We start from the raw sequence: 26,935 nt of genomic DNA on the forward strand, positions 1-26,935 counted from the left end.
AGAAGAAGAAGAAGAGAAGAAGTCTTAGAAGAAATCATTTAAGAAACTTTACCTAAAAATTACACTTGTACTTTAATGTTCTAGAAATGAGAAATGAAGAGGCAATAAAAATGACCTACTTATTGAAAATAATTGAGAATCATAAAAAATATCCATAGTAGTCCCTGAAAAATTCTTAGAAAGCCTAAAGAACTGAAGCAAATATAAAGGGTAGAAACTTCTAACTAAGTTAATCAAATATCTCTATCAGTGTACTTCCATTTAGAGGGCCTGAAAAACTTAGACAAATATGAGAGTGTACAGACTTTTAAATATACTAATCAAATATTTCTGCTATTTTATTTCCATTCTGTGATGTCATATAATTCCACTTGTTTTTACCTTTTGACAGTTACTAAGCTTATAGAAGAAATTTCACACATTATCCTTGTTACTGAATCTGTACAATGTAGTTTCATAAGAGAATTAATGGCTTAAGGGGTAATGGGTGGAAATAGAATGTTATTATTTTGTAAATGTTTATGGTAAGTGAATATAATCCTGGATGTTGCCTTAAGTGCAAATTTAATATATTTTGAAAATTTTATTTGTGAAAGACATGGGAAGCCATTACTCAAAATAATATACGTTAATGTATTTAATAAACTCAAAACCACTACCTAAGTATCTTCTAAGTAGGGAAATGATTTCAAGAGTTAGAAAACAAGTTAAGCTAGTTATAATTGATTCAAAAACTGAAAAATTCACATGATATTTGCCCATGGGAATTATAACACTAGATAGGAAATGATAACTGTCTCTAAACAAAATTGCTAAATGTTATATTTCCAAAGCAAAATAAAAATGTTTATGAGAGATTTCAGTGAATATTCTTAGAGTACAAAATTTTGAGCTTGCCCTTAGAACATTCCTGTGGTAACAAAAGACGAGACAATACACTCAAAAAGACAGAAAAAATACAAACATTGAATGTGTGAGGCATTTAAAAATAAGATGGCGATTTCTATTAGAAATGAAAACATAGGTTTTGAAATTGAGTAATCATACAAAGTGCAGAAATTCCCTTTAAGTAAAGATTCATAGGGCTTGAATACCTTGCAGGAGGCAAACACGAAATTTTGCTTTATTTAGCATATCACACATACTGTACTAATACACATATGTAATATGTAGTAAGTGTTCAAATTTATTTTCCAAAACCTCAGTTAACACTTTTTCCTAACTGAGTAAGCACTTTTTTCAATTTATACTATCAAAAATGCTATATGATAACCTGAAAACTGAGCTGAAAATGTAAGTGGGAATTAAACACTGAAAAATTTTCAGGGCACTATAATATACATTCTTGCATTATTTTTAATTCTGTAAAAGTTACAAAACACAAGAAATGTTTAAGCAGGAGATTTGCATAAGAATTCTAATCACAAGAGGTTATAGGAAAAAATATTAGGAAATGTAATGTATAAGCCAAATATGTTAATTCCATTTGTTATAAAGAGTGATAGGTTAGCTAATTTGGTGAGTTTGTTTATAGTCATAGTTCTCAGGCCTACATGGAAATTGTTCAATAACCACATTTCATCCCAGAATCATTATATCAAAATTCTGAGAAAAGAAACAAACAGAAGATTAAAGCTACTAGCTTATGAAGTAGTCTAACAAATAAAATTTTCTACAAGTATTCTTTACTAACAGTGATTAGATTGTCTTTAATTTTAAGTGCAGCAGATAATGTTAATGTATTAATTTTCCAATGATCACACTTCATCCCAGAGAAGTTGTATAAAAACTCTGAGAAAAGAAACAAGCAAATGTTTAAAACTACCCTCATGAACCAATCTAACAAGTGAAATTATCTACAAGTATTCTTTTCTAACACTGATTAGCACATCCTTTTTATTTTTAATGTTAATGTGCTAAACTTCAAACAAAATTAGTAACCCCTTGTTTTATTAATGTCATTTCAGAATTTTCCTTAATCTATTATAATTTTTGTGTTCTTGTTCTCCTCACATTGCAGGCAGAGTGAATTCCTATGTATTCATTTGGAATGTGCTTTCAAAGTGATAAGTCTAAATCTTTATTCTTCAAAAACATACAGACTAACAAGTATTTAGAGTGAGACACAAATCAGACAGTAAGTATGATATAAACATCATTTCTTAAATTTACTAAGTGCATTTCATATCAGTTAAAATGACTTAGATATCTATATTACATAACACAATGAAAATTTAATAATTATTCTCATTATGTATACAAAATTTTGTATAAATTCTTTGTTTCTATATATGAAGTTGAATTAATTTTATGCAAGCTTATCAAATATTTTGATACTTATAAATTATACAATTTTTAAAATTTAAAAAGACTTCAAGAGACCATCATGATATACTTTCTTGCATTATATTTAATTCTATAAAAGTTAATGTGACACTAGAAATGTTTAATCATGTATAACTTTGAACAAGCTTTTATTTTTTTAATAAAGAAATGGGGTAATACAGTGCTAACTCATATGGTTTTGTGAGGGAGAAGTGAGAGAATCCAATAAAGTTTTTGGCTCAGTGCTTGTCACATAATAATTGCTAAAAGTTGGGCACTATTATAACTATTTCTAACTGTTTAGAAATTAAAATTTCAGTTTGTATTTAACTATTATAAGTAACAGTTAGAATTATCACATCTTTGTTCAAATGGTTTCTTTTTCTTGTTGTGTCAAATCCTTCCAAGAGAAAAAAAGCGTTACTAGGTCAAAAGGTGTGATCCTCCTTTTGTTTTTGTGCCCAATTGTCATATCACCCTTTAGCAAGGTGGTTCCCACTGAAAAGGCTGCTGCCCACTGTTTTGGAGATGCCCAAACTCCTGGACCCTAAGGTTGCCCTGAGGCCTCTCTAGGTGACTGGAGATGAGCAGAGCAGGGGACAGCCAGGTGGGGCCTGGTGGTGGCCAGCCTGGGCCTTTCCAAAACAGGACTTTATTAAAGTCACCTCCTCCAGGAGGCCTTTCCTGGCCATCATTTCTGAAGGTCCAGCCTCACCTCTGACACTGCATTTCCTCTTGGTAGTCTCTTTTCATCTTCTCCTCAGGCCTGATCTGACAAGGTGGATTTGTCTTGCATATTGTCTGTGGTCTCCACAATATGATAAACACTCAAAGACAAAGATTTTATCCAGCACTGAATAGTGCCTGTCACACACTAGCACTCACTGAGCACATTATCTAGCTGTTGAATAAATGAAAGTGTTGTAAACATTATAAATGAGGTCAAAGTCTTAAAAGCATCCACCAGCTATGATCTCTGAGTGATTCACTCTTTTCTGGACAGCCGGGACCTGCCGCAATGTTGCCCTTGTTTCTATGAGGCCCTTTCCATTGCTAGGGACAAAATAGCCCTAACTAAGTGCCATAAACCACTCACTTTATCACGTTCAGAAATTATGCAGTCAAATTTAGATTAGGACATGGTAAAGGGCTTGTGAAGATTGAATGGCTGTGGTGACTCAAATGGCTGGTGACCAGAAGCATGCAGAAGCTTTTATTCAACCTCCTCCCCCAGTACCACCCTTCATACTGAGCTACATCCCTAATTTTTTCTTTTTAATTTTCAGACAGCATGTTACTAAGTTATGCAGGATAGGCTTGAACTTAAAATTGTCCTGCCAGAGCCTCCCAGAATGTTGATGTCTCAGGCATGCACTGACATGCTCAGCTTGTCTTTTTATTATTATCTGTGTTCTTAGCTATTTTATTCTTCTAGGAATAAATGCTATAAAATGTGATACTGGTCATGTCTTCCCTATTTCACATTTGGTCATCTCACATTGGTAGTTTAGAAAGACCATGACAAGAGGTTCTGTGTTTGTGTCTTTGTAGTGCTAGAGATGGAGCCCAGAGGCTCACATATGTGAGGCAAGTGCTGTACTGCTGAGCTATACTCCCAAGCCTAGTAGAAGATTTATATCCTAGAAATGAAATGCCACATATCAGGGCTTGACTTGCAGTTCCAATGACTGACTGCAGTCTTAAGAAAATGAGGAAGATTAATGTTAAAAATGTGCTTAATTTAAAAGTGTGTCATGTCTGCACCTGTTATGTCAGCTGCATACAAAATGAAAATGTTCTTCTCCTACCCCAAAACCATCATTATTCCATTCAGCAAAAAAGTCACTCATATCATTGAGGAACAAGTAACATACAGACATAAGTCCAGATATTTGAACTTTTGTCTTACTACTTAATCTAGAGAAAAGTATCATCCAGCACTTGTGTTGGAACTATAGGAGTTTGTCGGGTGGGGGCATAGGTCAATTATGGATTCAAAAATATAAAAAGCATCCTGTGAATTGATTGGAAAGAGCACTGTGTTTTTACTCTTTATAACTTGTGTGTTACATGCCTTTTACAACAGCACAATTTGTAATACACATATGTGTACATGTAATACATTATATATATATATACATAAACAAATATGTTGGTTATTAAACATTTACTAACACACTATTGTTAAAATCTCACACTCCATGGGCCTTGTGCTTTCAACTCAGATGTGTCGTTAACATTCAAGCTCATAGCCTCGCTGCCCTTGTGTAACCTTTCGGGGTGATTCACCACTGCTCCACACAGAGTGACTCCATGTTGGGAGGTGCTATTCCTCCTGCATGGTCTACTCATTTTGGGAGCGTGAAGGGCTGCTCTGTGTCTGTTCTCCCCCATCAGTGCAGTTGTACTGAGTGAATAAGCTCTCTAAAAAGCAAAAACAATACATCCTGAATGGCTATAGCTTCCTCACATCTAAAAAATGCAGACTATCCACTTGGGGCAGATAGTACATGGTCTAATTGGGGTAGGACAGGAAGTGATTCCAAGCAGCCAAAAAGAAAGTTTGAAATGCTCTGTGTACATGCTCATTATCACCCCTTGGGTGATTACAAAACTGTCTGCCATGTCATCACCATTTGCTATCCTTATGATTTCCAGAAAATAAAAACAAATCAGAAAGTAACTGACCACCTCAACAAACTGTCCTTGTTTACATGTCATTACAGAGTAGCTATGGAGCAAGAAACTACCAAGGTATAATCTTCTGCAAGATCCTGGTCATCACCATGGTTATGATGAGCTGGAGTGATCCTAGTTAGGTCATTCTAGTTATATATTATTTTGGGGGAAATATAATATGTGATAATACTGAATACTACACATTGTATTAAATTCATTAGCTAAAATTCAACAATTCATCACGTGTGTTCCTTAAAACTAGAACCTATGGAGCCACTATCATCACACCCAGATGTTATACACTGAAACAAATATTTTTCTCTCTAAAGGAAAATTAATGTGGAATTTTCTAGAAAGACTCAGTACTACCTAATGAAATAGAAATGATGATATGAAAGAAAAACATCCTAAAATTTCATAGCTCTCTGGGCTCAAATCCCCAGTACTTGATTTCAGAAAAAAAGGCCTTTTTTACATGGAAAAGACCTCCCAGCACTGTGAAAGCTATCAGTGTACACACATGGCTTTAAAAGTGAAGATATCACCAATGATTGAAAGTGCCAGGAGTTTGCCCAGATTTGCTATATATATATATAGCATGCTGCATGAGACAGATGGTGTATGACTATAATCCCAGCACTCTGGGCATCTGAGTTAAGGAGATCACAAGATAGACCAATTTTGTGACTTAGGAAGACTCTTAGTGTGTATCTAAAAAGAATATCTGAGGATATATCTGTAGTTCACTGTGCAGATGCAAAGTAAAAATAAGAAAAATGCAAATGTAAAAAACTAATAGATGATAAATAGATTCACAGATACTTAGATAAAATAATAAAATAACTAGCCACTGATTTACTTAGCATGATGAAAAAGTTGAGCCATAGGCTTTCTTATCAGTTATTGGACCTCAAGTTATTGGACATAACTTCCTGGCAACATGACCAAGCAGAACTTGGAACACTTGTAGAAGACATCACAATCCAGTACAGCCAACCTCCCCAGCTCATTTGCCTGGAGACACTCAGCGGAGAGGATGCTGAATTCTTTCTCCACATCCAGAGGCCACAACCCCAGGACCCCAGGCAGACAAAGTCTATGTCAAAAATTGAGAAAATGCCTCACACCATCCAGATGCCGCAGGCCAAGGTGCGAAAGGCACCCAACTTTCACAGTCAGCCCAGAGACGGTCTCCCCAAGACCAATCAACTGTGAACAGCCAACATCAAGGTACCCACACCAAAACTCTGTTGACTCAGGTACAAATGACACTGAAACCCAAAAGATTCATGGGCAAGTTTCAACAGGCCCCGAGATACTCAGCAGCTCTGGACAGGTCTCAGCAGAGCTGGCAGCAGTCAAGTCAGACAGACCAAGATGTGAAAGGCACCCAACTTTCACAGTCAGCCCAGAGACGGTCTCCCCAAGACCAATCAACTGTGAACAGCCAACATCAAGGTACCCACACCAAAACTCTGTTGACTCAGGTACAAATGACACTGAAACCCAAAAGATTCATGGAGAAGTTTCAACAGGCCCCGGGACACTCAGCAGCTCTGGGCAGGTCTCAGCAGAGCTGGCAGCAGTAAAGTCAGACAGACCAAGGTGTCCAGAAGTAGAGACTGATGTCACAGTGTCCAGCAACCACCAAACACTAAGAAACCTACAATATGACCAGCTGGGCTGAGCCATTATGGAGAATTACTTGGCAGGGAGAGATGCCCAACCCCACACTGAACAGACAATAAAGGCAGTAAGGCCTCCCTCACCCATTAAGCCCTGTATGCCAGTTTTCCTGCATGACCAACCCTTCTCTGACCCATTCTTCCCAAGTACCTCCATGGCCTACACCACCTCCCAACAGGCCCAAATTGTAGGTGGGGATAAGAAGACGACAAGCCTTGAGATTTTGTTTTCTTCTGAGGGCAATGAACTTCTAGACACCTGCTCATTTGGTAATAAACACCTCACAACAAGATGTGTAGATGAAAAGAGAGATCCATGCAATACGTTACCTCTGTTGCAATTAGAAGATCGATACATGCTTTCTGAGCTTAATACAGATTCTGAGCTGCTAATTCATACATCATCTTGTGCACCAAAGTATACTGAGGTGTCTTGTGTATCTGAATGTACTGAAGTGCCTTGCTTACCACAAGATGGAAAGGTGATTTGCATACCAGAAGATCCTAAAGTGCCTTGGGTGCCAAAAACAACTCTGCCTTGTATGTGTTTAGATCAGAGTTCTTGGGACTGTCTGCAAAAGGATACGGAGGCTCTCCCACCATCATTTCCAGAGGCTCCTCAGGTGTTTTGGGTACAAGAACAGCCTAAGACACTTTCTCCAGAAGATAAATCCATCTGCTGTAGAGCTTCAGGACACTTGAGAAAGGTTCACTGCACTAACAGCCACACATTTCGATCTAAAAGGTTCAGTAAGCGTGCTAATTGTGCTGTCTGCTCAGACCCCACAGGGGGATTTGGACGCAAGGCATACAAATGTATGCACTGTAAAATTTTAGTTCATAAGAAGTGCCATACACTCATCAGAGTTCCATGCAAGCACCATACTTTGCATGATGAATGCACAATGCCAATAAACCAGGTTTCCATGGCTTTAGATCCCAAACAGGAAGTAGTCTCACCAAATCCTAAAAGTCATGTGGGTATGCAAGAAATAGATGACGAGAATGAGACAAATACTGGTGAGGAAAATGGCAGGCCTTTGTGCTCTTCTGCTCTTAAAGACTTTGACTTTCTCCGTGTCCTCGGGAGAGGAAGCTATGGTAAAGTTTTACTAGCTCGGCATAAAACAGCAGATCACCTCTATGCCATGAAAGTGGTGAGAAAGGACGATGAAAACCTTATTCGTCTCCAGGTAGAGAAGCAAATATTGGAGAAGAGCTTGAACCACCCTTACCTGGTTGGCCTGCATTCCTGCATCGAGACACCAACCAGATTTTTCTTTATCCTGGATTACATCATACCATCTGCAACAGTTCGGAATCTTTCCCGAAGCACATGTGAGATTCTACTCCGGGGAGACCTCCTTAGCTATCAAGTTTCTTCATGAACATGAGATATTACACAGGGATCTGAAGTTGGAGAACTTGTTACTAGATGCAGACGGACACATTAAAATTACCGATTACAACCTATGTAAGGCAGGACTGAAGGCAGGCGAGAAGACCAACACTTTCTGTGGCACACTCAGTTATCTGGCTCCAGAAATCATCAGAGGCGAAAGCTATGGTTTCAGTGTGGACTGGTGGAATCTTGGAACAGTCATGTTCGAAATGATGGTGGGAGAGCCTCCGTATCCTTTAGCAGACAGTCCCAAGAACTCTGATCTAAACACATACAAGGTATTGCAATCTATGTTAGAAAGAGAAGTCCACATTCCACATCACCTGTCTGTCGAAGCCAGAAGCATCCTCAAGGGTCTTCTGAAGAAGGAGCCAGAGGTAAGATTGGGCTGTCACCCTCAGAGAGGATTCATCGATATTAAAGCGCATCCATTCTTTAACAATCTGGACTGGAACATGATGGAAAAAAAGCAAGTGCCTCCTCCCTTTAAGCCAAGTATTGGTACAGAATTCGGGATAGAAAACTTTGACCCTGAATTTACCAACGAACCTGTCCAGCTCACACCTGATGACAGTTACTTTGTGAACAGCATAGATGAATTTGGGCTTTGAGTACATCAATCCCCTTTTCACATAAGAAGAATGAGTCTGATTGTCACCTTCCAGTTAAGCATCTGTTTGTATATCTAATGCATGACAAAACTTGTTACCAGCTTGCATTCAACTGACACTTTCATAATTGCATGGAAGATCATTTTAATTTCCTTTTTCTATATGAAGATGCCCTGCTTGATTTTGGTTTTTGGTTGACAAAGTTATTTTTTATGATAAGACTTAACGATGAGGCAATTTCTTTTTACCAAGTTTGTAAACACATTCCATTTGTTGCTTGGAGACATATTCCTGATTTTTTTTATTTACTATACTGGAAAATAATATCTCATTATGCTTGTTTTGCTCCCAAACTATATGACCTATATATTTAGGCCCCTGATTTTGTAATATTCAGGGAAATCCAAAAACAATAGTAACAACTTTGAACAACTCTGCAGAAACCACATACATTGTAGCTCTGTCTCCTAGGTCAAACTTTAACCATCTTAAAGTATTACACCATAAATATACTTTCTAATATTTAGTGGACATCAAAACAATAATGCAAAGAAAGTATTTCTCCAAATAAGGCTAAAATCCCAAAGGAGTTCTAATGTGGACTCAGTAGGAAACATTTTAAACAAATGCCTTGTGTGAGTATTTTACATTCTGAATGCCCAGTGGCAAAGAGCAGCTCTTAAAAGCAGGATCAGAAACATATGTCTAACATGTCAGAGTTCTCTGCAAGTTCATGTTGTGTACACTGATTTTTGTTTTTAAGCAAGATCCGAGTACTACCAGAAACACAGATTCCTTGCAAATGAACATGTCAATCCTTAGAAACATTTTCTTTTGATGTTTTCCTTACTTTCAAATTTAGCTATTTGATGGAATGATAAAATATGACTCCAAGCTTGGGAAAAGTTACATTTCTAATGAAATGGGGCATCCAAATAAAGAGAGAAAGATAACTTAGTAAATGCCTACACATTTTAAGTCATCCTAAATTTAAAACTGGATAGCTTGCCTAGAATTAAACATTATCAAGCTTGTGCCATTGTAACTTATTTAGACTATGATGGTTACTTTTCAAGTCCTTTGCACAGAGATGGCACTGAAACAGAGCAATGCTGTATCTGGTAACTCTTGAAATGACAAATTGCTAACTACAAATTGTAGTAAAATAATTTGAAGAACTCTGCCCCAGAAATGAACTGTACTTCTATTTTTATTAAAATTCGTAGTTAGCAATTCATTATTTACACAGCTGCCAGATACAGCACTGATCTGTTTCAGTGCCATTTCTGTGCAAAGGACTTGAAAAGTAACCACCATTGTCTAAATAAGTTACAATGGCACAATCTTACTGAAGTTTAATTCTAGCTAAGCTATCTAGTTCTAAATTTAGGATCACAACATGTGTAGGCATTTACTAACATATCTTTCTATCTTCATTTGGATGCCCCGTTTCATTAGAAATATAACTTTTCCCAAGCTTGGAGTCATATTTTATCTTTCCATCAAATAGCTAAATTTGAAAAGTAAGGAAAACATCAAAAGAAAGTGTTTCTAAGGATTGACATGTTCATTTGCAAGGAATCTGTGTTTCTGGTAATACTCGGATCTTGCTTAAAAACAAAAATCAGTGTACACAACATGAACTTGCAGAGAACTCTGACCTGTCAGAAATATGTTTCTGTTCCTGCTTTTAAGAGCTGCTCTTTGCCACTGGGCATTCAGAAAGTAAAATACTCACACAAGGCATTTGTTTAAAATGTTTCCTACTGAGCCCACATTAGAATTGCTTTGGGCCTTTGGCCTTATTTTGAGAAACATTTTCTTCCCATTATTCTTTGGTCCTCCACTTAAATAATAGAAATGTTATTAATGCTATAAGCAGCAATTTACAACCTTATGAATGCTTCTGAACAAATTTTAAACACATGACTCTTATAGATCATCTTCTCTGTTGCCCCAGTAAAGCCTTATCATTTGCACCAATGATTTATGCACAAAAGCAGAATTTTTCTTCAATGAAGTCAATCTTTATTCAGGGTGTTATGTGGTTTTTAAAATTTTTACGTAGTAAGATTTACTCTCTGTATTTTATGGGGAATTTCATTTCAAAAATTTTAACTATTCTATTTTTTTTGCAATCTTTTAGTGTAATGGCATTTATTATAAAAAGTCTTCTCAAAATGTTTACCAGGAAAATAAGGCAGTTTACAATCAGAATAGTTGACCTTTTGATATTCTAAGACATAATTTACTTTGCATAAACCTGCGATCGGTTCTCTTTATTCATATTCAGCCTGAATTCAATTTCAAGTACCTGGTTCAGTAATGCTACAGTTACTTTATACATTTGTTTTGTCATGCAGCATGCAGCCTTGGTGGTCGTAATACAACTTGTATTTGTGTACCACTTTTTTTCTCATGTTAAAAACCTTTAATTACAACATGTAATTCAAATCACAGCCATGAAAAGATTTTGCAGCCATATTGTAAAACCGCCATGGTGATCATACTGCATTTTCACTAGTTTCAATCTGGAGTAAACCTAAAGTGAAATCTGCCAGCTCCAAACCAAGACTCATGGTGACTTTCAATTGCTTTCTGCTTCACTCCTCACTCACTGAAGATCTGCTGTATTGGACTGCTTTAAGTAATGAACAACGTGTGGATGCAATAACAACTGGACATGGTTGTATATAATATGAATCTTAAAAATTCAATACATCGTGTGTTGTAATAGACATACTTAATTCACTCATGTGAAGTAAACATTCTCTGAATTTTGGGGCCTGCAATCTTTTGTTGCTTCTGTGTGAACCATCATGGTTCCTAACTGCCGTCATGTTTTGGCCACAACTGTCTCCTAAGTCTTCAATTAATACTTGATTTAATGGAAACTCTGTGAAGCCCAGCCTCCAAGGGATTGTAACTTGGGTGAAAAATTCATGGGATAAAGTCACTGACAGCTGTGTTTCCTATGCCCTGTGAGCAGGCTACGTGGATGAGATGTGCACATTTTAAGAGAGCTCTACTGCTGGACCTGAGAGGCTGGGGCCAATATTTCCATAGAAATGGAATTTCAAGACATTCAGTCCATAATGTGGGGTTTGGAGAACTATAATAGTGTTCTAGAAAAAGGTGACAAGACTGTATTTGAAGAAATACGGATTTTTGTATATGAAAAAAATAAGATTACCCTGAAAAATAAGTCCTGGTGCATCTTTTGGAGCAAAATTTAAGGTAAGAGCTGGTCTTATTTTCAGTCATATTTTTGAACTCTAGTTCACCCAACAGGGTCATCATGGGCAGCTGAGTTACTGCACCTGAATGAATAATATTTTCATGGTATGAGATGACCCAAGATAGCTTGGGCAGGGCATATGAATGAGTACCCTCTACAGTGGTCAAGCAAATGGCAGACATGCAGGCCCTTTAGCATCTGCTTTCTGCCACCTTCTCTCTTCCAATAGTCATGACTGATGTCTGAGTGTTCACTGTGGGAGCAGCACTTTGGGTGCAGTAACTCAGCTGTCTATGGTGACCCTATTGGTGAGCTAGAGTTTGATTCTTTTGTCCCTCAAAGGCCACCAGCTTGGTGCTACTAGGAGGTGGTGGAGCCCTCAGGAGTTGGAATCTAGTGAAAGGTCTCCAGTCACTGGGCAGAACCCCCTGAAGGGGACAGCAGGATCTCACGCCCTTCTTCTTCTCTTCCCAGCCATGAGGTGAGCAGCTTTGTTCTGCTATGTGTCACCCCACACCCTGGCCCATGATATGCTGCCAGCAGCCTATGCCAGTGGGCCAACCGGTCACAGAGTAGAACTTCCAGAATTGAACCACAATAAACCTTTTTTCTTTATAAGTTGATTACTTCAAGTATTTGGTGCAGTAGTAGAAAACTGAATACCAGAGTGGAGCTGTGCTATTCACTATATTTCAGAGGGGAATTAACTAGAGGAACAGAGATACCAGGAGACTGACATAAATCAAATGCCTTCACGTAGAAAAACAACAGGTGCTCAATGCTGAGGCTATACCGTGACTTCCGACTTCAGTGTTCCTTTGCCCAGCCCTGGGTGTTTTATGTTTTGCTTATTATATGAAGGATTTTTAAATGATTTTCATGTATAAGTGGTCCATATTTATTGTGTTATATATTTCTCAGATTACTTCTATGAAGCACGGGCTCCCCAGCTTCCAAGCCTGGGAGTCACACCAGCAGCACTCCTGAGTCTCCACAGCAGATAGGAACTGTCAGTTGCCATAATTACATGATTCAATGTCTAATGATAAGTTTCTTCCTATATGCCAACAGGAAATATATATATACACATACATGTATGTAATTTATACACATTCAGAGGCATTCATAGAAACCTGTTCACACAGAGACAAAGCAGATATATATCTACTATACAGAAATTTATTAGAGAAATCCCTGATTAACATGGCTAGGATAGAGAACAGGGCACCCTCACTAGAAAAAAAAAGAGAACTGACCATGAGTGCATGGTGATATCAAAGAAAAACAAGCTTCCCTGTGGTAAGCTCCTAGAATTGTGAAGTTATTACAAAAGTTAGTGCATTCTGATCAAACTGTCAAAGCAACTACAGAAATATACCTGTTGGGAAATACCACTCAGGAAAAATGCATATAAATTTTATTAATATAAATTTATAATTATAAGATTTAATAATAATAATTACTTGATTCATAGTAAATGGAAGAAATATGTTTCTCTTACTCTTAAAATTTCATGTGTTCATTGTGAAATTCAAGTGTGAGTTATTTGATAATGTGAATTTAAAGAAAGTTGAATATCCAAAATAAAAAGAGAAGTAATTTTGTTGTTAAATAAAAATGAACTACAGTTGATATGAGATTATTTTATGTTAAAAGGGCTTGTCTAGTTTACATGTGTTTCATGGAAGATCTTTTAAATTTTATAAAAACTTTGTTCAGGATTCGTATAAAGCAAATGCTATTGTAAAATTGTTTTGACTTGGGGGAGTGTGGGGAGGTGAAGATAAATGCCTGTGTGTAGCTGCAGTAGAAAATGTGACCCCCACCACCCCCAAGCCAGTAACTTCAGTCTCTTAGTCACCCTGGTAATAGTTCCTGTTGCAGTTCTGATTGCTTCTATCCACTAGAAACAGCTGGCTACTGTAATGCACAGCTGGCCACTGTGGGGCATACTGTAAGAACCAAAGACAGCCAAATACTCTGTGTTTGGACTTTCCCTTTGCAATCCCGTAAAATCCTCTCTCCTTGAGCCTTCGGGGCCTGATACTCTCGGAATGATCCTGATCAGTGCTCGGCCAAGTAGAATAAAGCTGCCTCCAAATCCTAGGTGCCCTTTTGGTGTTTCTGCTTAATGTTGCACAACTTATCTCAGAAACAATTTGCAAATATATCTTTCAAATTATTAATATTAGTTTTTTAAATATTTTCCTGAAACATCATCTTAGATTATATAATCTAAATTAGTATTCATTTTATAAAAAGAAAGTAAAAATATGTTCAAATTCATATTGGCAGAGATTTAAGTTTTCTTTACAAGAAATTATTTTTTTCTAAATTTCTAATGTTTAGCAAATTAATGTTAATTTTAGATATTATACTGAATATTATACATGATATAAGAAATATATAGATTATATATAATAGATTATTATGCAATCATCATAATATATAAATGTAGATTATTATACATAATCATAAACTGAAAAATTGATTTTGCTAATCTGAGAACTTTACAGATAAATATTCCTGGAAATTTCTCTCATTTAAAGGGATTATTTTGAAATTTGGTATTTTTATATGAGCAATAGAACTGCACTGAAAACTTTGATGCACTAATTTTATCATATTATTGTCTGACCATACTCATATAAAATAATTATTATGGTGCAATAAAAAGTCATTTAGTCAGTAATATTACAACATTCCCTTATGAATATATTTTATGTATATTTGTGCTACATAAAATCAAATAAATTTATTTTCCAGATCTATGTCATCCATCTCTTATCATTTTAAGAAGTTCAGATCTATGCTGTCTCCATTCAGCTTCTTTATACAACCTCAAAAAAGTGAAAGGAAATTGAATAAACATTACTCTACGTCATATTATCAGAGGTGTAGACATATAATTAAAATTACCTTGTAAAATAGTTCTAGCATTTTTTAAGTTTAGAATCTTTAAAATTGTGTTTTGGAAATACTACTTCACTTTTTTCTGTGTTCGACAAATATATATCATAAGATAGGCCCAATGTTTCCCATATTTATCTCAGGTGCTTTCATTTTTATTTCCATTGAACTGGAATACTTGTTTTAAAACACTCCATTTCTTTTACCTGCATTGTACACCCACTAAATAAGTGCATGTGATAGGACAGTGGTAAACACTAGGGTTTGGACTTCTATGCATTTCTCCAGGATGATATTCAATACATTCCAGTTGAAGGGAAAACTTCTGGAAAGTTCAGACCTACATGCCAGAAAGTAATAGTGTAAGAATTCTCACCAGTGAATCTTTGGCAGATAATGCAACCCAACATAACAAGGACAGAGACCTGCTAGAAATTTATGCCTTAAAAGAGCCCCAAAGTCAGTGAAGAAAAACATTTGTTTGCTTTTTACTTCACTGATACATGTTTCAAATTTGTACCCATATATGATGTATTTTAATTCTTCTTTACCCAATCCTCTGTTCTCACTTCAAGAGAGAACAGGCCCAGCTGCAGGCGTGCATGCCAGTGCAGGCGGCACCAGCAAGAACAGACTGGGAAACGGTGCGCACTCCTGCAGGCAGGACCTGTGGCGGGGAGCAGTCTGAAGCAAGAGGGAGAATATGAAGCAGCTGCTGGTCATCAGGTGAGCATTATGTCCTACCACACAGACAGGAAGAACAGAAGTGGGTGGGAGCGTTTTATATCAAAGAGCTCTAGGAGAAAGCAGGAAACAAAAGATCTGCCCCAGTTCCTATACCCAGAAGACAAGGTCATGCTCATAGGCTGCTGCACAAGCCCCACTTGACTGGAGTACGCATTGCTGGATTCGGACTTGGAAACTGCCAGAGAACTATGGACACCAGGGCAATTTTCCTACTTTTATTTTCCTCTGTCTGGCTGTTTGTTCTCTGGTTGGTTTTGCCTGTTTTGTTTGTGGCTGTGTTACTTTGCCTTTATTTTGTCTTTTTCTTTTCTTTCAGCTTTCTTTTTTTTTTTTTCACCATGTTTTTTTTTTTTTTTTTTCTATTCATCTTATTTGTCTTTTCCTCAAATATCTCCTGATTTGGTAGCTTCACACGAATGAATATTGTTTCTTGTCTTTCTGGTTTACTTCAATACCCCTTCACTTGCAGTTTCATTTTCTTGTCTCCTGTGTCCTCCAGTTTCCCAAAATTTCAATTATTATCCTTAAACCCCAGCCTTGCTTCTACTATGTTTGAACTTTTTCATCTCTCTGTCTTGTCCTTTATCTCTGTAAATTCTTCTCTCTTCCCACACAGGGTAAAATCACTCCATTTAGGGGGAAATCATTGCATACAAGTTCCTGATATATATATTGCATTTTGTTATATAACTGTAAAATTTGCTCCTCTGGTTAAAGGTATCAGGTTGACAGTTACAGTTTGTCAGTAGATAGCCTGTACTTGATGCTACTATTATTGACAACTGTACTACGTTAGGCAGGATTTCATATATGGCTATGTTTTTGTCCCTTGTATGATAATAAGGTGATTGTATGAGATCACAGTCACATTCATTGTTCAGGACCAAAGGATTGGGTGCCAAGCCAAATAGATAACAATTTTTCATCCTTAATCAATTGGGAAAATAGGATTTTGGGATAGACAAAAGACATTTCCTAGGGAGTCCTAAATATTACTGATAAAGATGCCTACCATAAGAAATCAGCAAGCAAAACACAGAAAACAAAATAAAGTAAAAGGAGAAGATGAAAATATGCAGAAGCAAAATGCAACCCCAGACCCCCCAGCCCACCCATGGCAAGCCCAGAGCACAGTGAGATAAAGGAAATCAAAAGCGAAGCATTGAAATTTTCTGAAATGATAGCAAAAGAGCGAAAAAAAAAAGGAAGAGATCATAGAAAAAATCTCTCAAGTACACAGATAAATGGTGATCAAAATGAAAGACATTAAAGCAGACACAGATTTTAAAAAAGGACAGGACTTTGGAAACTGTGAATGCCCAATGTAGGAAGAAACAGAATCCTTGAAACATAATCAAATAGCAATTCAGATTAAAATCACCGCTGAAAGTATATAAAACAGATCAAAAATCTCTCAGCATGGAATATCAGATCTAGAGTACAGGATTGGGGCTAGGGACTATAAAAAGAAAGATTCCTTAAAAATTTTAAGAGATCATAAATCCAATATTTGCTAGAGGAAGCAAAGAAGACCATCATAAGTTTGAATGGAATCAATGAAAAAGCTGGAGATGGCACAAAGGCCATAAAAGTTTTCTTCACAGAATTAATGGCAGAAAACTTCCCAAACAGGATTAAGAATTAACTATTTATCCCAAGAATTAACTGTGTATCCCAAACAGGATAAAGAATTGTACATAAAATAGAGTTTATAGAACTCCACACATCCAGGATGAAAGGTATGTCTATAAACCTATCTTCCTCAGGATAGTATGTTTAAGCATCCATGGGTTTTGAGTAGATGACTACAGTGTCAAAGTAGGCATAGTAACTAGGACAAGGAAGATATTTTCACTGAAAAATCATATCTAAATTTAGCTAATCTGGAGTTTTAATATCTTAACCCTGGACATATGTAAAAACACTAATAAGATTATCTATTGAGCTAAAACAGACATATTTTCTTGTTCGCTATTAAGGCTTTCAAAAAACCTGCTATATTAGAATACAATTAGGGTTCAAATTTTAACATAGAGACATATGCTTATGTTTATACATATGAATACAGAAAGATATACACATATGTGTATATACACCCATATACATGTATATATAAAACTACTCACCTAGAACAGTAATCCAAGTAAGACCTTAGTACTAGTTTTAAAACCAAAGTATTAAACACAGGAAAGAAATACAAGAGAATTATCAGTTCAGTGCCTGTACTTGTTATACGTATGAGTGTTGGGTACCTGAGAGTGAATTTATTTGCTGAAATCATCCTTGATGCCTGCACATAATGGCAGATTATCATTTTTTCCTAGGTGACATGAACAACAATCTTTACACCTCTTCTGCTCTAAACTTTCTTCAGTATAATTGTAATATGAATAACTCATATTTATGGATTGTGTTGAACAGGAAAGCTTTTAACCAGGCAATTATAAAGCTAAAAATATAAAATTTCCCTATTCATCAATATTTCTTATATAATGCAACAGAAGCAACGTCAGGACCCAGGACTCCTTGGATTAAGTCTAATAGGATAGAAACCAGCATAATTGTCAATGTTGAGTTACATAGTTACTATATTATACATTAAAATTGATTATAAATAAAATGAATAATTGCAAAAAATAGATGAGATAGTCTAACAAATGAAGCAGAAGACACATTGTTGGGAAAAAAAACAGATGTGCAATAAGAATGAAATGGTAATAAAAGAGAAACAGTCATCATACAATGTAAAATAGAGTATAGGAAGAAAGGCAGTAGCTTTTATGCATTTTTGGTAGGATATCCCAGTGAGAGGATACACTGGTATGTGTGTTACAAATAAAACAGAAATTTGCAAAAGTTTAATGCTGAATTTTAAGATGAAATGATAAAGTAGGAAGAGTTATGTAGCACCTACATTTATTTTACACACACATTTTAGGTTACTGTATTTGTAAAATTCTATAAAATATTTGTACATGTGTTTAGACCCTCATATTTATCCAGATAGTAAAAATATAAAAATGAAACAATTATTAGAAGTTCAAAGTTTAAGAAGTGTCTCTGTCTCAGGTGGAAAGAGTATTACTCTGGCAGTATTAAATATTTCTAGATTCATTTAAACATTTTGCAATGCACACATGTATTGAAACATCACAAAGCACCGCATTACAATGCACAACTTTTATTTTTTTGTTCATCAGTTAAAATTAATTTACAATTTTACACTTTTTAAATAGTCATGTAAGTTATAGCAAACTTTTTGCGAATTCAGTCATAGATGTAGGTACATACATTTCACTATGGTTAGTAATTTTAGTTGCACCTATTAAATAATTCATACTTTCCAATTAAATAAAACCATTCCAAAATTTACATATTAATAAAAGTATATTGAGTAACAAAAGTACAATTTCCTGGAGTCACTTAAATTTTTCTCTTGTTATCAAATAAGCTGACATGAACAATACTATATTGTGACTTTCAAAATGACCTTCATTGATTATTTTCATATAACATAGCCAAAAGTTCATGAAAAATTTTCTCTAGGGAAGTTAACTTCTCAATTCATATTGCCAATGAATGTGCTTTGGCAGAAAATTTGCCAAAAATGACATTTACTTTTTGGGAAATTATGATATCACTTAATAGAAGCTTGGAGTATATAGCACTCAGACAACTGTCAAATTGGTCCTAGGCCTTGAGAGATCTGAATGTTCATTAGCAGAAGGGTTAGATATTAACTGAAACTTACCTCTATTCATTTCAAGATGCTGAATTAAGTTTAGAGAGAATGATGAAACATTCTTATTAGAGGTGGCACAATGTTCAAGGTAATATGAATGCTACAAGCCTATAGCTACCTAAATCATTTTGCCAGATAACTGGATTTAAAAATGGTTTACAATTTTGTGAGATACCAATTTCTCTTTTGCAGTTCAGACCCTTTTCAAGAATTAGATCCCTCAATTCAAGTATATCTTAAAATTTAGGAAACTCTTAGAAAAAAAAAAGTTAGTTAAATTCATTCTAGTATCTTTCCAAGTGAAAAGAAACAGCTAAGCAGTAATTTAAAATATGTTGCAAAATATTTCAGCATAAGAATCAGGACATTAATAATCCTACCAAATTTGAGAAATAAAAAGGTTTTGCTTTTTATTATAATGTTAACTTTGGCAAGGTTTGGGAGGCCCAATTTTTCTGTATTCACATATATAACACACCAAATTGCTAAGCAGTCTATTTGAGATGAAAAAAAAGGTAATATTCACAATAGCAGAGAAATTTAATTACTACATTTTTACTGTTTTCTTAATATGTTACTTGTATTTGGAACATCATTTACCTCAATTGGCAAATACGTAATTGTTACTTTTGGTTTGTTTTTCCCTCGCTTTTAGAAAGAATATATTTTTCAAAAGTAGCCATAGTCTTTGTTTTTATAATCAATCCATATTATATCAAAAATAATACATTTCAATAAATACCAGTGGCATAAGTGATTTAATGAATGAATGAAACAAGACACAGCTAGCTCCTATAATTAATGTTATTTTGTTATGCGAATATATTACAAGAAATGAGACACAATATGACAAATAGTTGAAAGGCAAAGAAAATAGACTTTAAATTCTGGGAGAGTGGGGTTATGAGTGTGAAAAATTCTTAGTAATTTCATGGCATTGGAATCCATAGAAAGCTTATGCACAGAGCTTTAAAATAAAATTTAAAAAGAACCACCAATTGATATTGGAACTTGAACGTTGAAAATAATATCAACCGTTTTGCCAGATCTAAAATTTCCCAGAAAGTCTCATGTGTTCAAACTTTGTGTTTTGAAAGTTGCCTGGATCATCAGGGCACTACACTCATCAAGGGATTCACTAATGTGAATTTAGCAGTTGAGTGTGCTCTTTAGAGTCTGGCGAGAGGCAGGTACCTGGGCCTTGACCTGGAGGCATCTATGACTGTCTGGTCCGAATTCACTGTGTGAATTTTGACCACCATGACATGAGCTGATTTCTTCCTGTCAGGCCTTTCCATCATGCCATTTCTCTCTTGCAGACAGTGAAATATTAGCCTAAATAAATCTTTTGTTCTTAAAGTTCTGGGTATTGAATATTTTGTCCCTGCAAGAAAGAAAGTCACCGAAATAGATTTTTATACACAAAGTGGGATAATTTCTGTGAATGTATCGGACTTACTGGCTTCCACTTGTTTGGAAGACATTCTTGGGAGTAGTTTGAAAATCTGACCAGAAAAATCTAGAATACTGTTTGCCAAGGTAGGTGGGAAATTCTGATCAGAGCTAGAAGAACAGAATACTGATAGGAATGCATACAGTAAAGCTAGTCTCCGGAAGTTCCAGTTAGGAATACGAACTCCATTTGCTGTTGGACTCCTGGTCATGGGTGTCATACTCTGGCAAAAAATCAAATGAAAACTTTATCTAAATCATGAGACTATGCAGAAGGTTAAGATTAAGTATGATGGATTTATGTGGCTGAGGAAAGTTCAAGGCGGCCCAATAGTTCATCTATAGTTAGGGATGCTTGCTGTTTCTAGCAAGATCTGTTATGAAAACGAGAAAAAAAAATGACAGTTAAATTATTTTAAAAATTTGCAGTTTCATCAGAAATATAGCATGGGACAGTTGGCAGAAAGGAGAGTACAGTTGTTTAAAAGATTAGCATGAAAAAAGAGCCAAATTCTTTGAATCAGGAAAGTAAGAAAATTATCTGAGGAACATTTCATAAATTAAGCATACTTGACCCATCAGAAGACTAAAAGTCCTACAATGAAAGACTTTGGTTTGGAACTAGAGCCCTGAGGAGCCAAGTTCATGCAGTGCTATCCAGGAAAGCGTTTCCTGTAGTTCAAGCATCAGAAGTCTTTGTAACCATGATCCAAGAGAAACTGGAAACTGGCAGATCTGACCACAGACCTCCACATCTTCCACATGGTGCTGGTTTTATGGGAAAGAAGAATGTAAGAGCTGTGTGTCCTCTACCCAGATTTCAGAAGATGTGGTAGGTCCAGCAGTGTGGCCCTGAAAGTAAGTCATTAAGCTGTAAAGGGGAAGCCAAAAGTGTAATGGAGGCTTGAGAAAGCTGAAGATGCCAAGTCTGAGGAACACCTAGTCAGAAAAGGTGCAGGCAGTTAGCAGAACCACCCCAATAAAGGCCACGAGGGCTTCAATAGGCAAATTCACATGGACCGGGTTTCACAAAAACTTGGGTTCTCATATGTTCTCACAACTTTCCCTGAGTGCTGGACACAGTGCTCTAGAATTTAATGCTCACTATGCTGGGCTCCATTCTCACTTTGATCCAGTCTACATAACTCTCTGTATCTCATTTCAGTCTTTTGGAATAGAAGGTTTATGATGTGCCATTATATGGTGGTAGTATTTTAAATATTTTTAACAGTGGCTCATGGCTAAGAGTATGCCTTCAGTCTCAAAGGAAATTTTAGACTAGGACTTTTCCAAAAAGTAGTTCTTGGACTTTTAAAACCTTGGTGAATCTTGGTGATTGGGTAAGTACATTTTACACAAAGAGATGATAAATCTTTTCAGGACCAGAACAGAATTGTAAGATTTACTTAAAACATCCCCCCTAAATCTCAGGTGGGGTAGTGAAGGTGAGTAGACCGTGGAGTGAGTATGTTCATCACTGAATTCACCCTCTAATGAGTTTAGCTACTGCATGTGCTGTTAGAAGTGTAACCTGGCTAGGATCAGGATTATGTGGGCATAAACTGAAAAGTACCATCATTCTCTGGCTTTTCTTTGCATACTCTCCCTTTTGGTTACCATGACATGAGAAGCCTTTTCTTCCCCGGTCCTTCCACCAGCAGGCCTTTGTCTCAGAGCCAGTCAGCATGAACCAAAAGAGTAAGTATTCTGCTCTTCAAATTGCAAATGTCAGGTGTTTCACCCCTGTGAACAGAAAAGACACTAAAACACCAAAAATGTTTTCAAGGAGGAAAATCAAGATAACACTTTGCTTAATAATAATAAATAGCAGGAACTGCAATACTAGTTGTATAACTAATAATACTAGTTCTTGGAGTGTGTCAGTCTATTCTTAACATGCATTTCAGTTTATTGATAATGTCACCTAGTTCTTCTATATGGAAAAGTGTTTCATCTGATTCTTTGCTTTGAGTCAGTGTAACTATCTCAGAACTCCATTTTGTTGTTTACAAACTATATTCAAATTTCTCTCTTTGAGAAACACTGAAATTAGTCAATAGGACTGAAAGCTATAATTGATGAAATATGATATTGCACTCTAAAATTCAATTGCAGAAACCCTAAACCCAGAGCACCTCTGAGGGGTGCTCACTCTTTTTGTGTTGCAACATTGTTCAAGAATACAGAGCACACATGTAGGAAGCCAGAAATGGGAGTTAATTTGGCAAAAACTGCAGTCCTTGACTGCAGAAAAGGGTTTTTACGGATTTAAAAATGAAACCAAACTGCTCCCTAAGTCTCAAAGAAAAAAATAAAAGAAAGCAGAGGCAGGTTTCCCTGAGAAGTCCACCTTGACCCCTCCTCAGCTGCCAGAGTCCCTGCCAGCACCTACAGCATCACTCCCCCCTCCCAACTCACCTCCTTCCAGCCCTGCACCAGTTCCAGTCAACCGCTGCCCACACTCAGCCACAGAGGTCCTCTCTCCAGAGCCTTCTGTTTCCTACACTGATCAGATAGCAGCATTTAATGCTTACCCACAACAGCTGCAGCAATTCCTTCTGAGTTCTACATTTTGACCAAGAAATATAGGGCTGTCAGCCCTGATGAATGAGTTACCATAACATTTCCCAAAGGTTACTTTTCCTTAGAAATAGCCCAATGAAGAACATCTCAGACATCAAAAAGGGACACAAAAGCTAATCACCTGCCATCACCCAAAAACCTGATTAAAGCATATGATGTCCATAAGAAAATTCAGCCTGATAGACAGTCATACCCTCTGGCTTCAGGCTATTGACACCAGAAAAATGTTCTTTCCATATGCAAGACATAAAGAAACCTGACTATCCAGGCCCCCTCAGCCTGAAACTCTTTTCTCCATGTTGGGGCTGGATAAAGAGGACAAATATTGAGCTCTATCAAATTGGGCCCCTGAGAACCTGCAGTCACTGTAGAAGTTGGGGCAAATCTGGGCCTCCTGATAGACAATGGAACAGAACCCTCTTACCCTCCAAAGTTCCCTCTGTCAAAAGTTACCATTTGGGGCAGCTGGGACTCTTATCTCTCACTCTTTATTTCAGGCACTAACTTACAGCCTGGAAGGACACCTCACCAACATCAGTTCCTGTCTGAGAAGAGGCTTGCTCTTCAAATTAGAAGGGACCATCACTTTTACACCAAGTCAGTCAGCCTCCCCGTCACTTGATCCCTGAGAGGAACACAATGCGTGCATGAGAAAATAACTGCTGTGCCATCAATAGTACAGCCATCACTTTGCACTCTGTGCTTCCCAACCCATACACTTTTGTTGCACTGCTCTAGCTCACTTGGTCTCAGTTGTGCTAAGGAATTAAGGACTCTCCCATTACTTGGGTGGGGGAGGGGCCGAGGACATATTTGGGCAAGCCACCAACACCTTTTCTCTGAGACAGCCTATTTCTCTGTTTCCTTCAGCTCTGTTATGGTCTCCTGAGCAAACACTGTAGACTGTCATACTGCTAAAATAGGCCTCTCCTGTGTGTAAGGCCCGGTCGGAATCTCTGAGCTAACAATGCTGCAGCAGTTGGCCTCCATATGCACTGCCTCAGACTTCTGCCACCTGCTGTCTGCTGGCATAGCTGTCAGGACCTAAAGAATATCTCCTGCCTTTGATTTGCTCCTGTCAGCCAGTTCATGTTTGTTTTAAGATGGAAAGACCCACCCAGGCATCAAAAAATTATGTGTCCTCTTTTCGAGAATCCCTCACAAATGACCTTGTTGATTTCCCATCACAACCTATTGCAGCACTTCTGACTGATGACATCCAAGCTGCCTGCTGGAAAGACTGAAAAACTCTGCACAATGTCTTGCACAAACTGACTACAAGAAAAAATCCACAAATTTCTTAGAGCTTCTGCATCCTATAAAATGTGGGCCCTTGAGTTCACATAAACAATGATGCTTACTCAGGGCTGCCTAGTCCCTTTTTTATCTTCATGCTCTAATAGCTGCTGTCCTTGCGATTAAGAAACCTGACAAGCTCATCTTAGTCCAAGCCCTCATTGTCCAGGTGCCTCATGCTGTACTGGACATCTCGAGTAACTGTCGACCACCCAGTCCTGACATGTGTCTGCCCACCATGCTTGGCCCACCAGATTGTGCCTAAAATCTGACTCCCTCTGATGGATGCTGAGTATACCCTGCTTATGAATGCAAGTGGCTCATTCACAACAAGTTAGAGATGCTGTAGTCACCTTGGATGAAGTTATTTTGGCCAAAACTCTACTACTGCTTCCTGCTGCTGTTTGGAAACCTGCTACCAAAATATTACATGAAACTCCATTAGAATGTACAATCTTATGTCTTATTGTATCATCTAAAATAAATTTCACAAAGTGAATGAAACATGATGAAGAAATGTTCAGATAAAACAGAAAATAAAATAGAGTTTAAACTGTTTCCTTCCAGTTACACGCAGCTGGGCCTCTGCTTTGTACATAAGACACACCAGACCACTTTGCTTTTCCTCTTCTCACAGGCATTTTCACATCGTGAAAACATGGTTCTGTTTGCATGCCTGCCTCCCAATCCTTCTTACCTTTCTGGACCACAGAAATCTAATGGAAATAATCTCATCCCTCATTTCAGTGTTTTATCTTTGCATACTGTGTACTAAATTGTCAGACTGCAAATCCATTCTTTGCTGTGGCCTGTGTCACATCCTCTTATTCTTGCTGATAAGTATTCAATTAATGCATAGGAATGAATAATATTGAACTGTTCTTATTGGTATTTTTAGTTATCAAAATCATTTAAATACATTAAAATACATATCAAAATCTTCATTCTTTGAAAACTAGTTTTATAACACCTTTGTTGTGTTTTTCGTGTGCTTTTAGCTTTATGAGCAAATTCATAAGCAATAATGTTTGTGTTACAGTGTCTGCAGTGGTGGGAAACCTGACAGCAAATCGTGAAAGACTCCTTCCATCACACACTTGCATTTCACAATGAGCAACTGAAACGGCTAATATTCGGAACTGTAATTACAGGATTATTAGCCAGAAGTAAAGTAAACCTTGATTAAAAGAAGCTTGGACTATGTATTCCTCTAATGATTCTCCCACCTATAATATACAGGGGTTACAACTGTGTCAGTTCTTGCCAACATATCACAGGGACATAATTACATTGGGTTGTAGCTGTTATAGTGCATGTGAATGGATCTGTTTGGGAGTCTAATTTGCAGTTCCTTTATGCTTAATAATATTGAGCACATTTTTATGTCTGTATTTCCTTTATGACTGACAATACTGAGCATATTTTATGCACATTTTCTGTACATGGTCCTAATTATGCTGATTTATATTAGTTTTTTTCTGTAGTTTTGAAGGAGTATGTTATATTTGAAGAAAAACATCTTCAATGGTTATAAAACTTGCAAATATATTTAGTCTATTATTTTCATAGTTTATTAGGTATGTATTTTAAATGACAAATACATTTTATATGGATGATTTAAATTTATTTTTAAAATGATTATTGCTTATTAGATACCACAAAACTAAAATCGTTTTTTATTATAAAATATTTGTATTACTTTTACACTTATTTATATTTTAAATTATTTGTAATGTGCAGAATTAGAAAGGTATCCTTTCATTTTTCTGCAAAAAAACATTTCTTAATTTCAGTTATTTAAAAGATTACCTTAAGTGACTTAAATTGGGAAGATGGCATCAATTAAATACATACATAAAAATGCAAAGAAACATTTTGGTATAGAACTAACTTTGCATTATTTTAAAATTTTCTGTTGATATATTAGCTTTATACCAGTACCAATATTCTATTGATCATATTACCTTTACAGAAAAACTAGGTAAGTTTTTAAAAATGTCTTTCAATTTTGTCTTATCCTGCCGTCTCTAGACACTGACATTAAAATCCATATTTAGAAACTATCTGTGTAGTATATCCAAAATTTCCTTTTATTTAGAATGAAACTATGATTTAATTCATGTCTAGATGAAATAATCAAGGTTCTGTATATGATAGTTTTGAATACAGAAAACACCCGTATTAAAAATTAGATATACGTTGTATTGTATACTAGTGCCTTTACCCGTAGAAATACATTGCAAGGTCCCTTATGTATGTTTGAAA

The 26,935-nt window shown here is 36.4% G+C and overlaps 2 protein-coding genes and 1 long non-coding RNA gene across 16 annotated transcripts in view; 2 read left to right on the forward strand and 1 right to left on the reverse strand.

Annotated features, from left to right (window-relative positions):
- Positions 1-6,697: 6,697 nt before the first annotated feature.
- LOC111757198 (protein kinase C iota type-like) lies at positions 6,698-8,736 on the forward strand. The gene is given in 3 exon segments (XM_063260477.1): positions 6,698-7,882; positions 7,920-8,692; positions 8,694-8,736. Coding segments are annotated over 3 exon segments (2,001 nt in total).
- Positions 8,737-10,848: 2,112 nt separating this feature from the next.
- On the forward strand, positions 10,849-25,614 carry LOC134478442 (uncharacterized). Its single transcript, XR_010051053.1, has 3 exons — positions 10,849-11,939; positions 12,283-12,421; positions 15,426-25,614. It is a non-coding gene; the product is annotated as an uncharacterized LOC134478442 (long non-coding RNA).
- Positions 18,763-26,935, reverse strand: part of LOC101789224 (discoidin, CUB and LCCL domain-containing protein 2-like) — an 84,936-nt gene continuing 76,763 nt past the window's right edge. For 6 of the 14 annotated variants that reach the window (XM_063259738.1, XM_063259730.1, XM_063259745.1 and 3 more), the window contains one exon: positions 18,763-22,534. The gene's annotated coding sequence lies outside the window, so the exon portion shown is untranslated. Of the gene's footprint in view, positions 22,535-23,209; positions 23,297-26,935 lie in introns of all 14 variants that reach the window. The other 8 variants (XM_063259736.1, XM_063259731.1, XM_063259743.1 and 5 more) reach the window with 3 other exon arrangements.

Source organism: Cavia porcellus, unplaced genomic scaffold (assembly GCF_034190915.1).
Source record: "Cavia porcellus strain 051 isolate PalLab524CR breed Dunkin Hartley unplaced genomic scaffold, mCavPor4.1 scaffold_13, whole genome shotgun sequence".
NCBI lineage: Eukaryota > Metazoa > Chordata > Mammalia > Rodentia > Caviidae > Cavia > Cavia porcellus.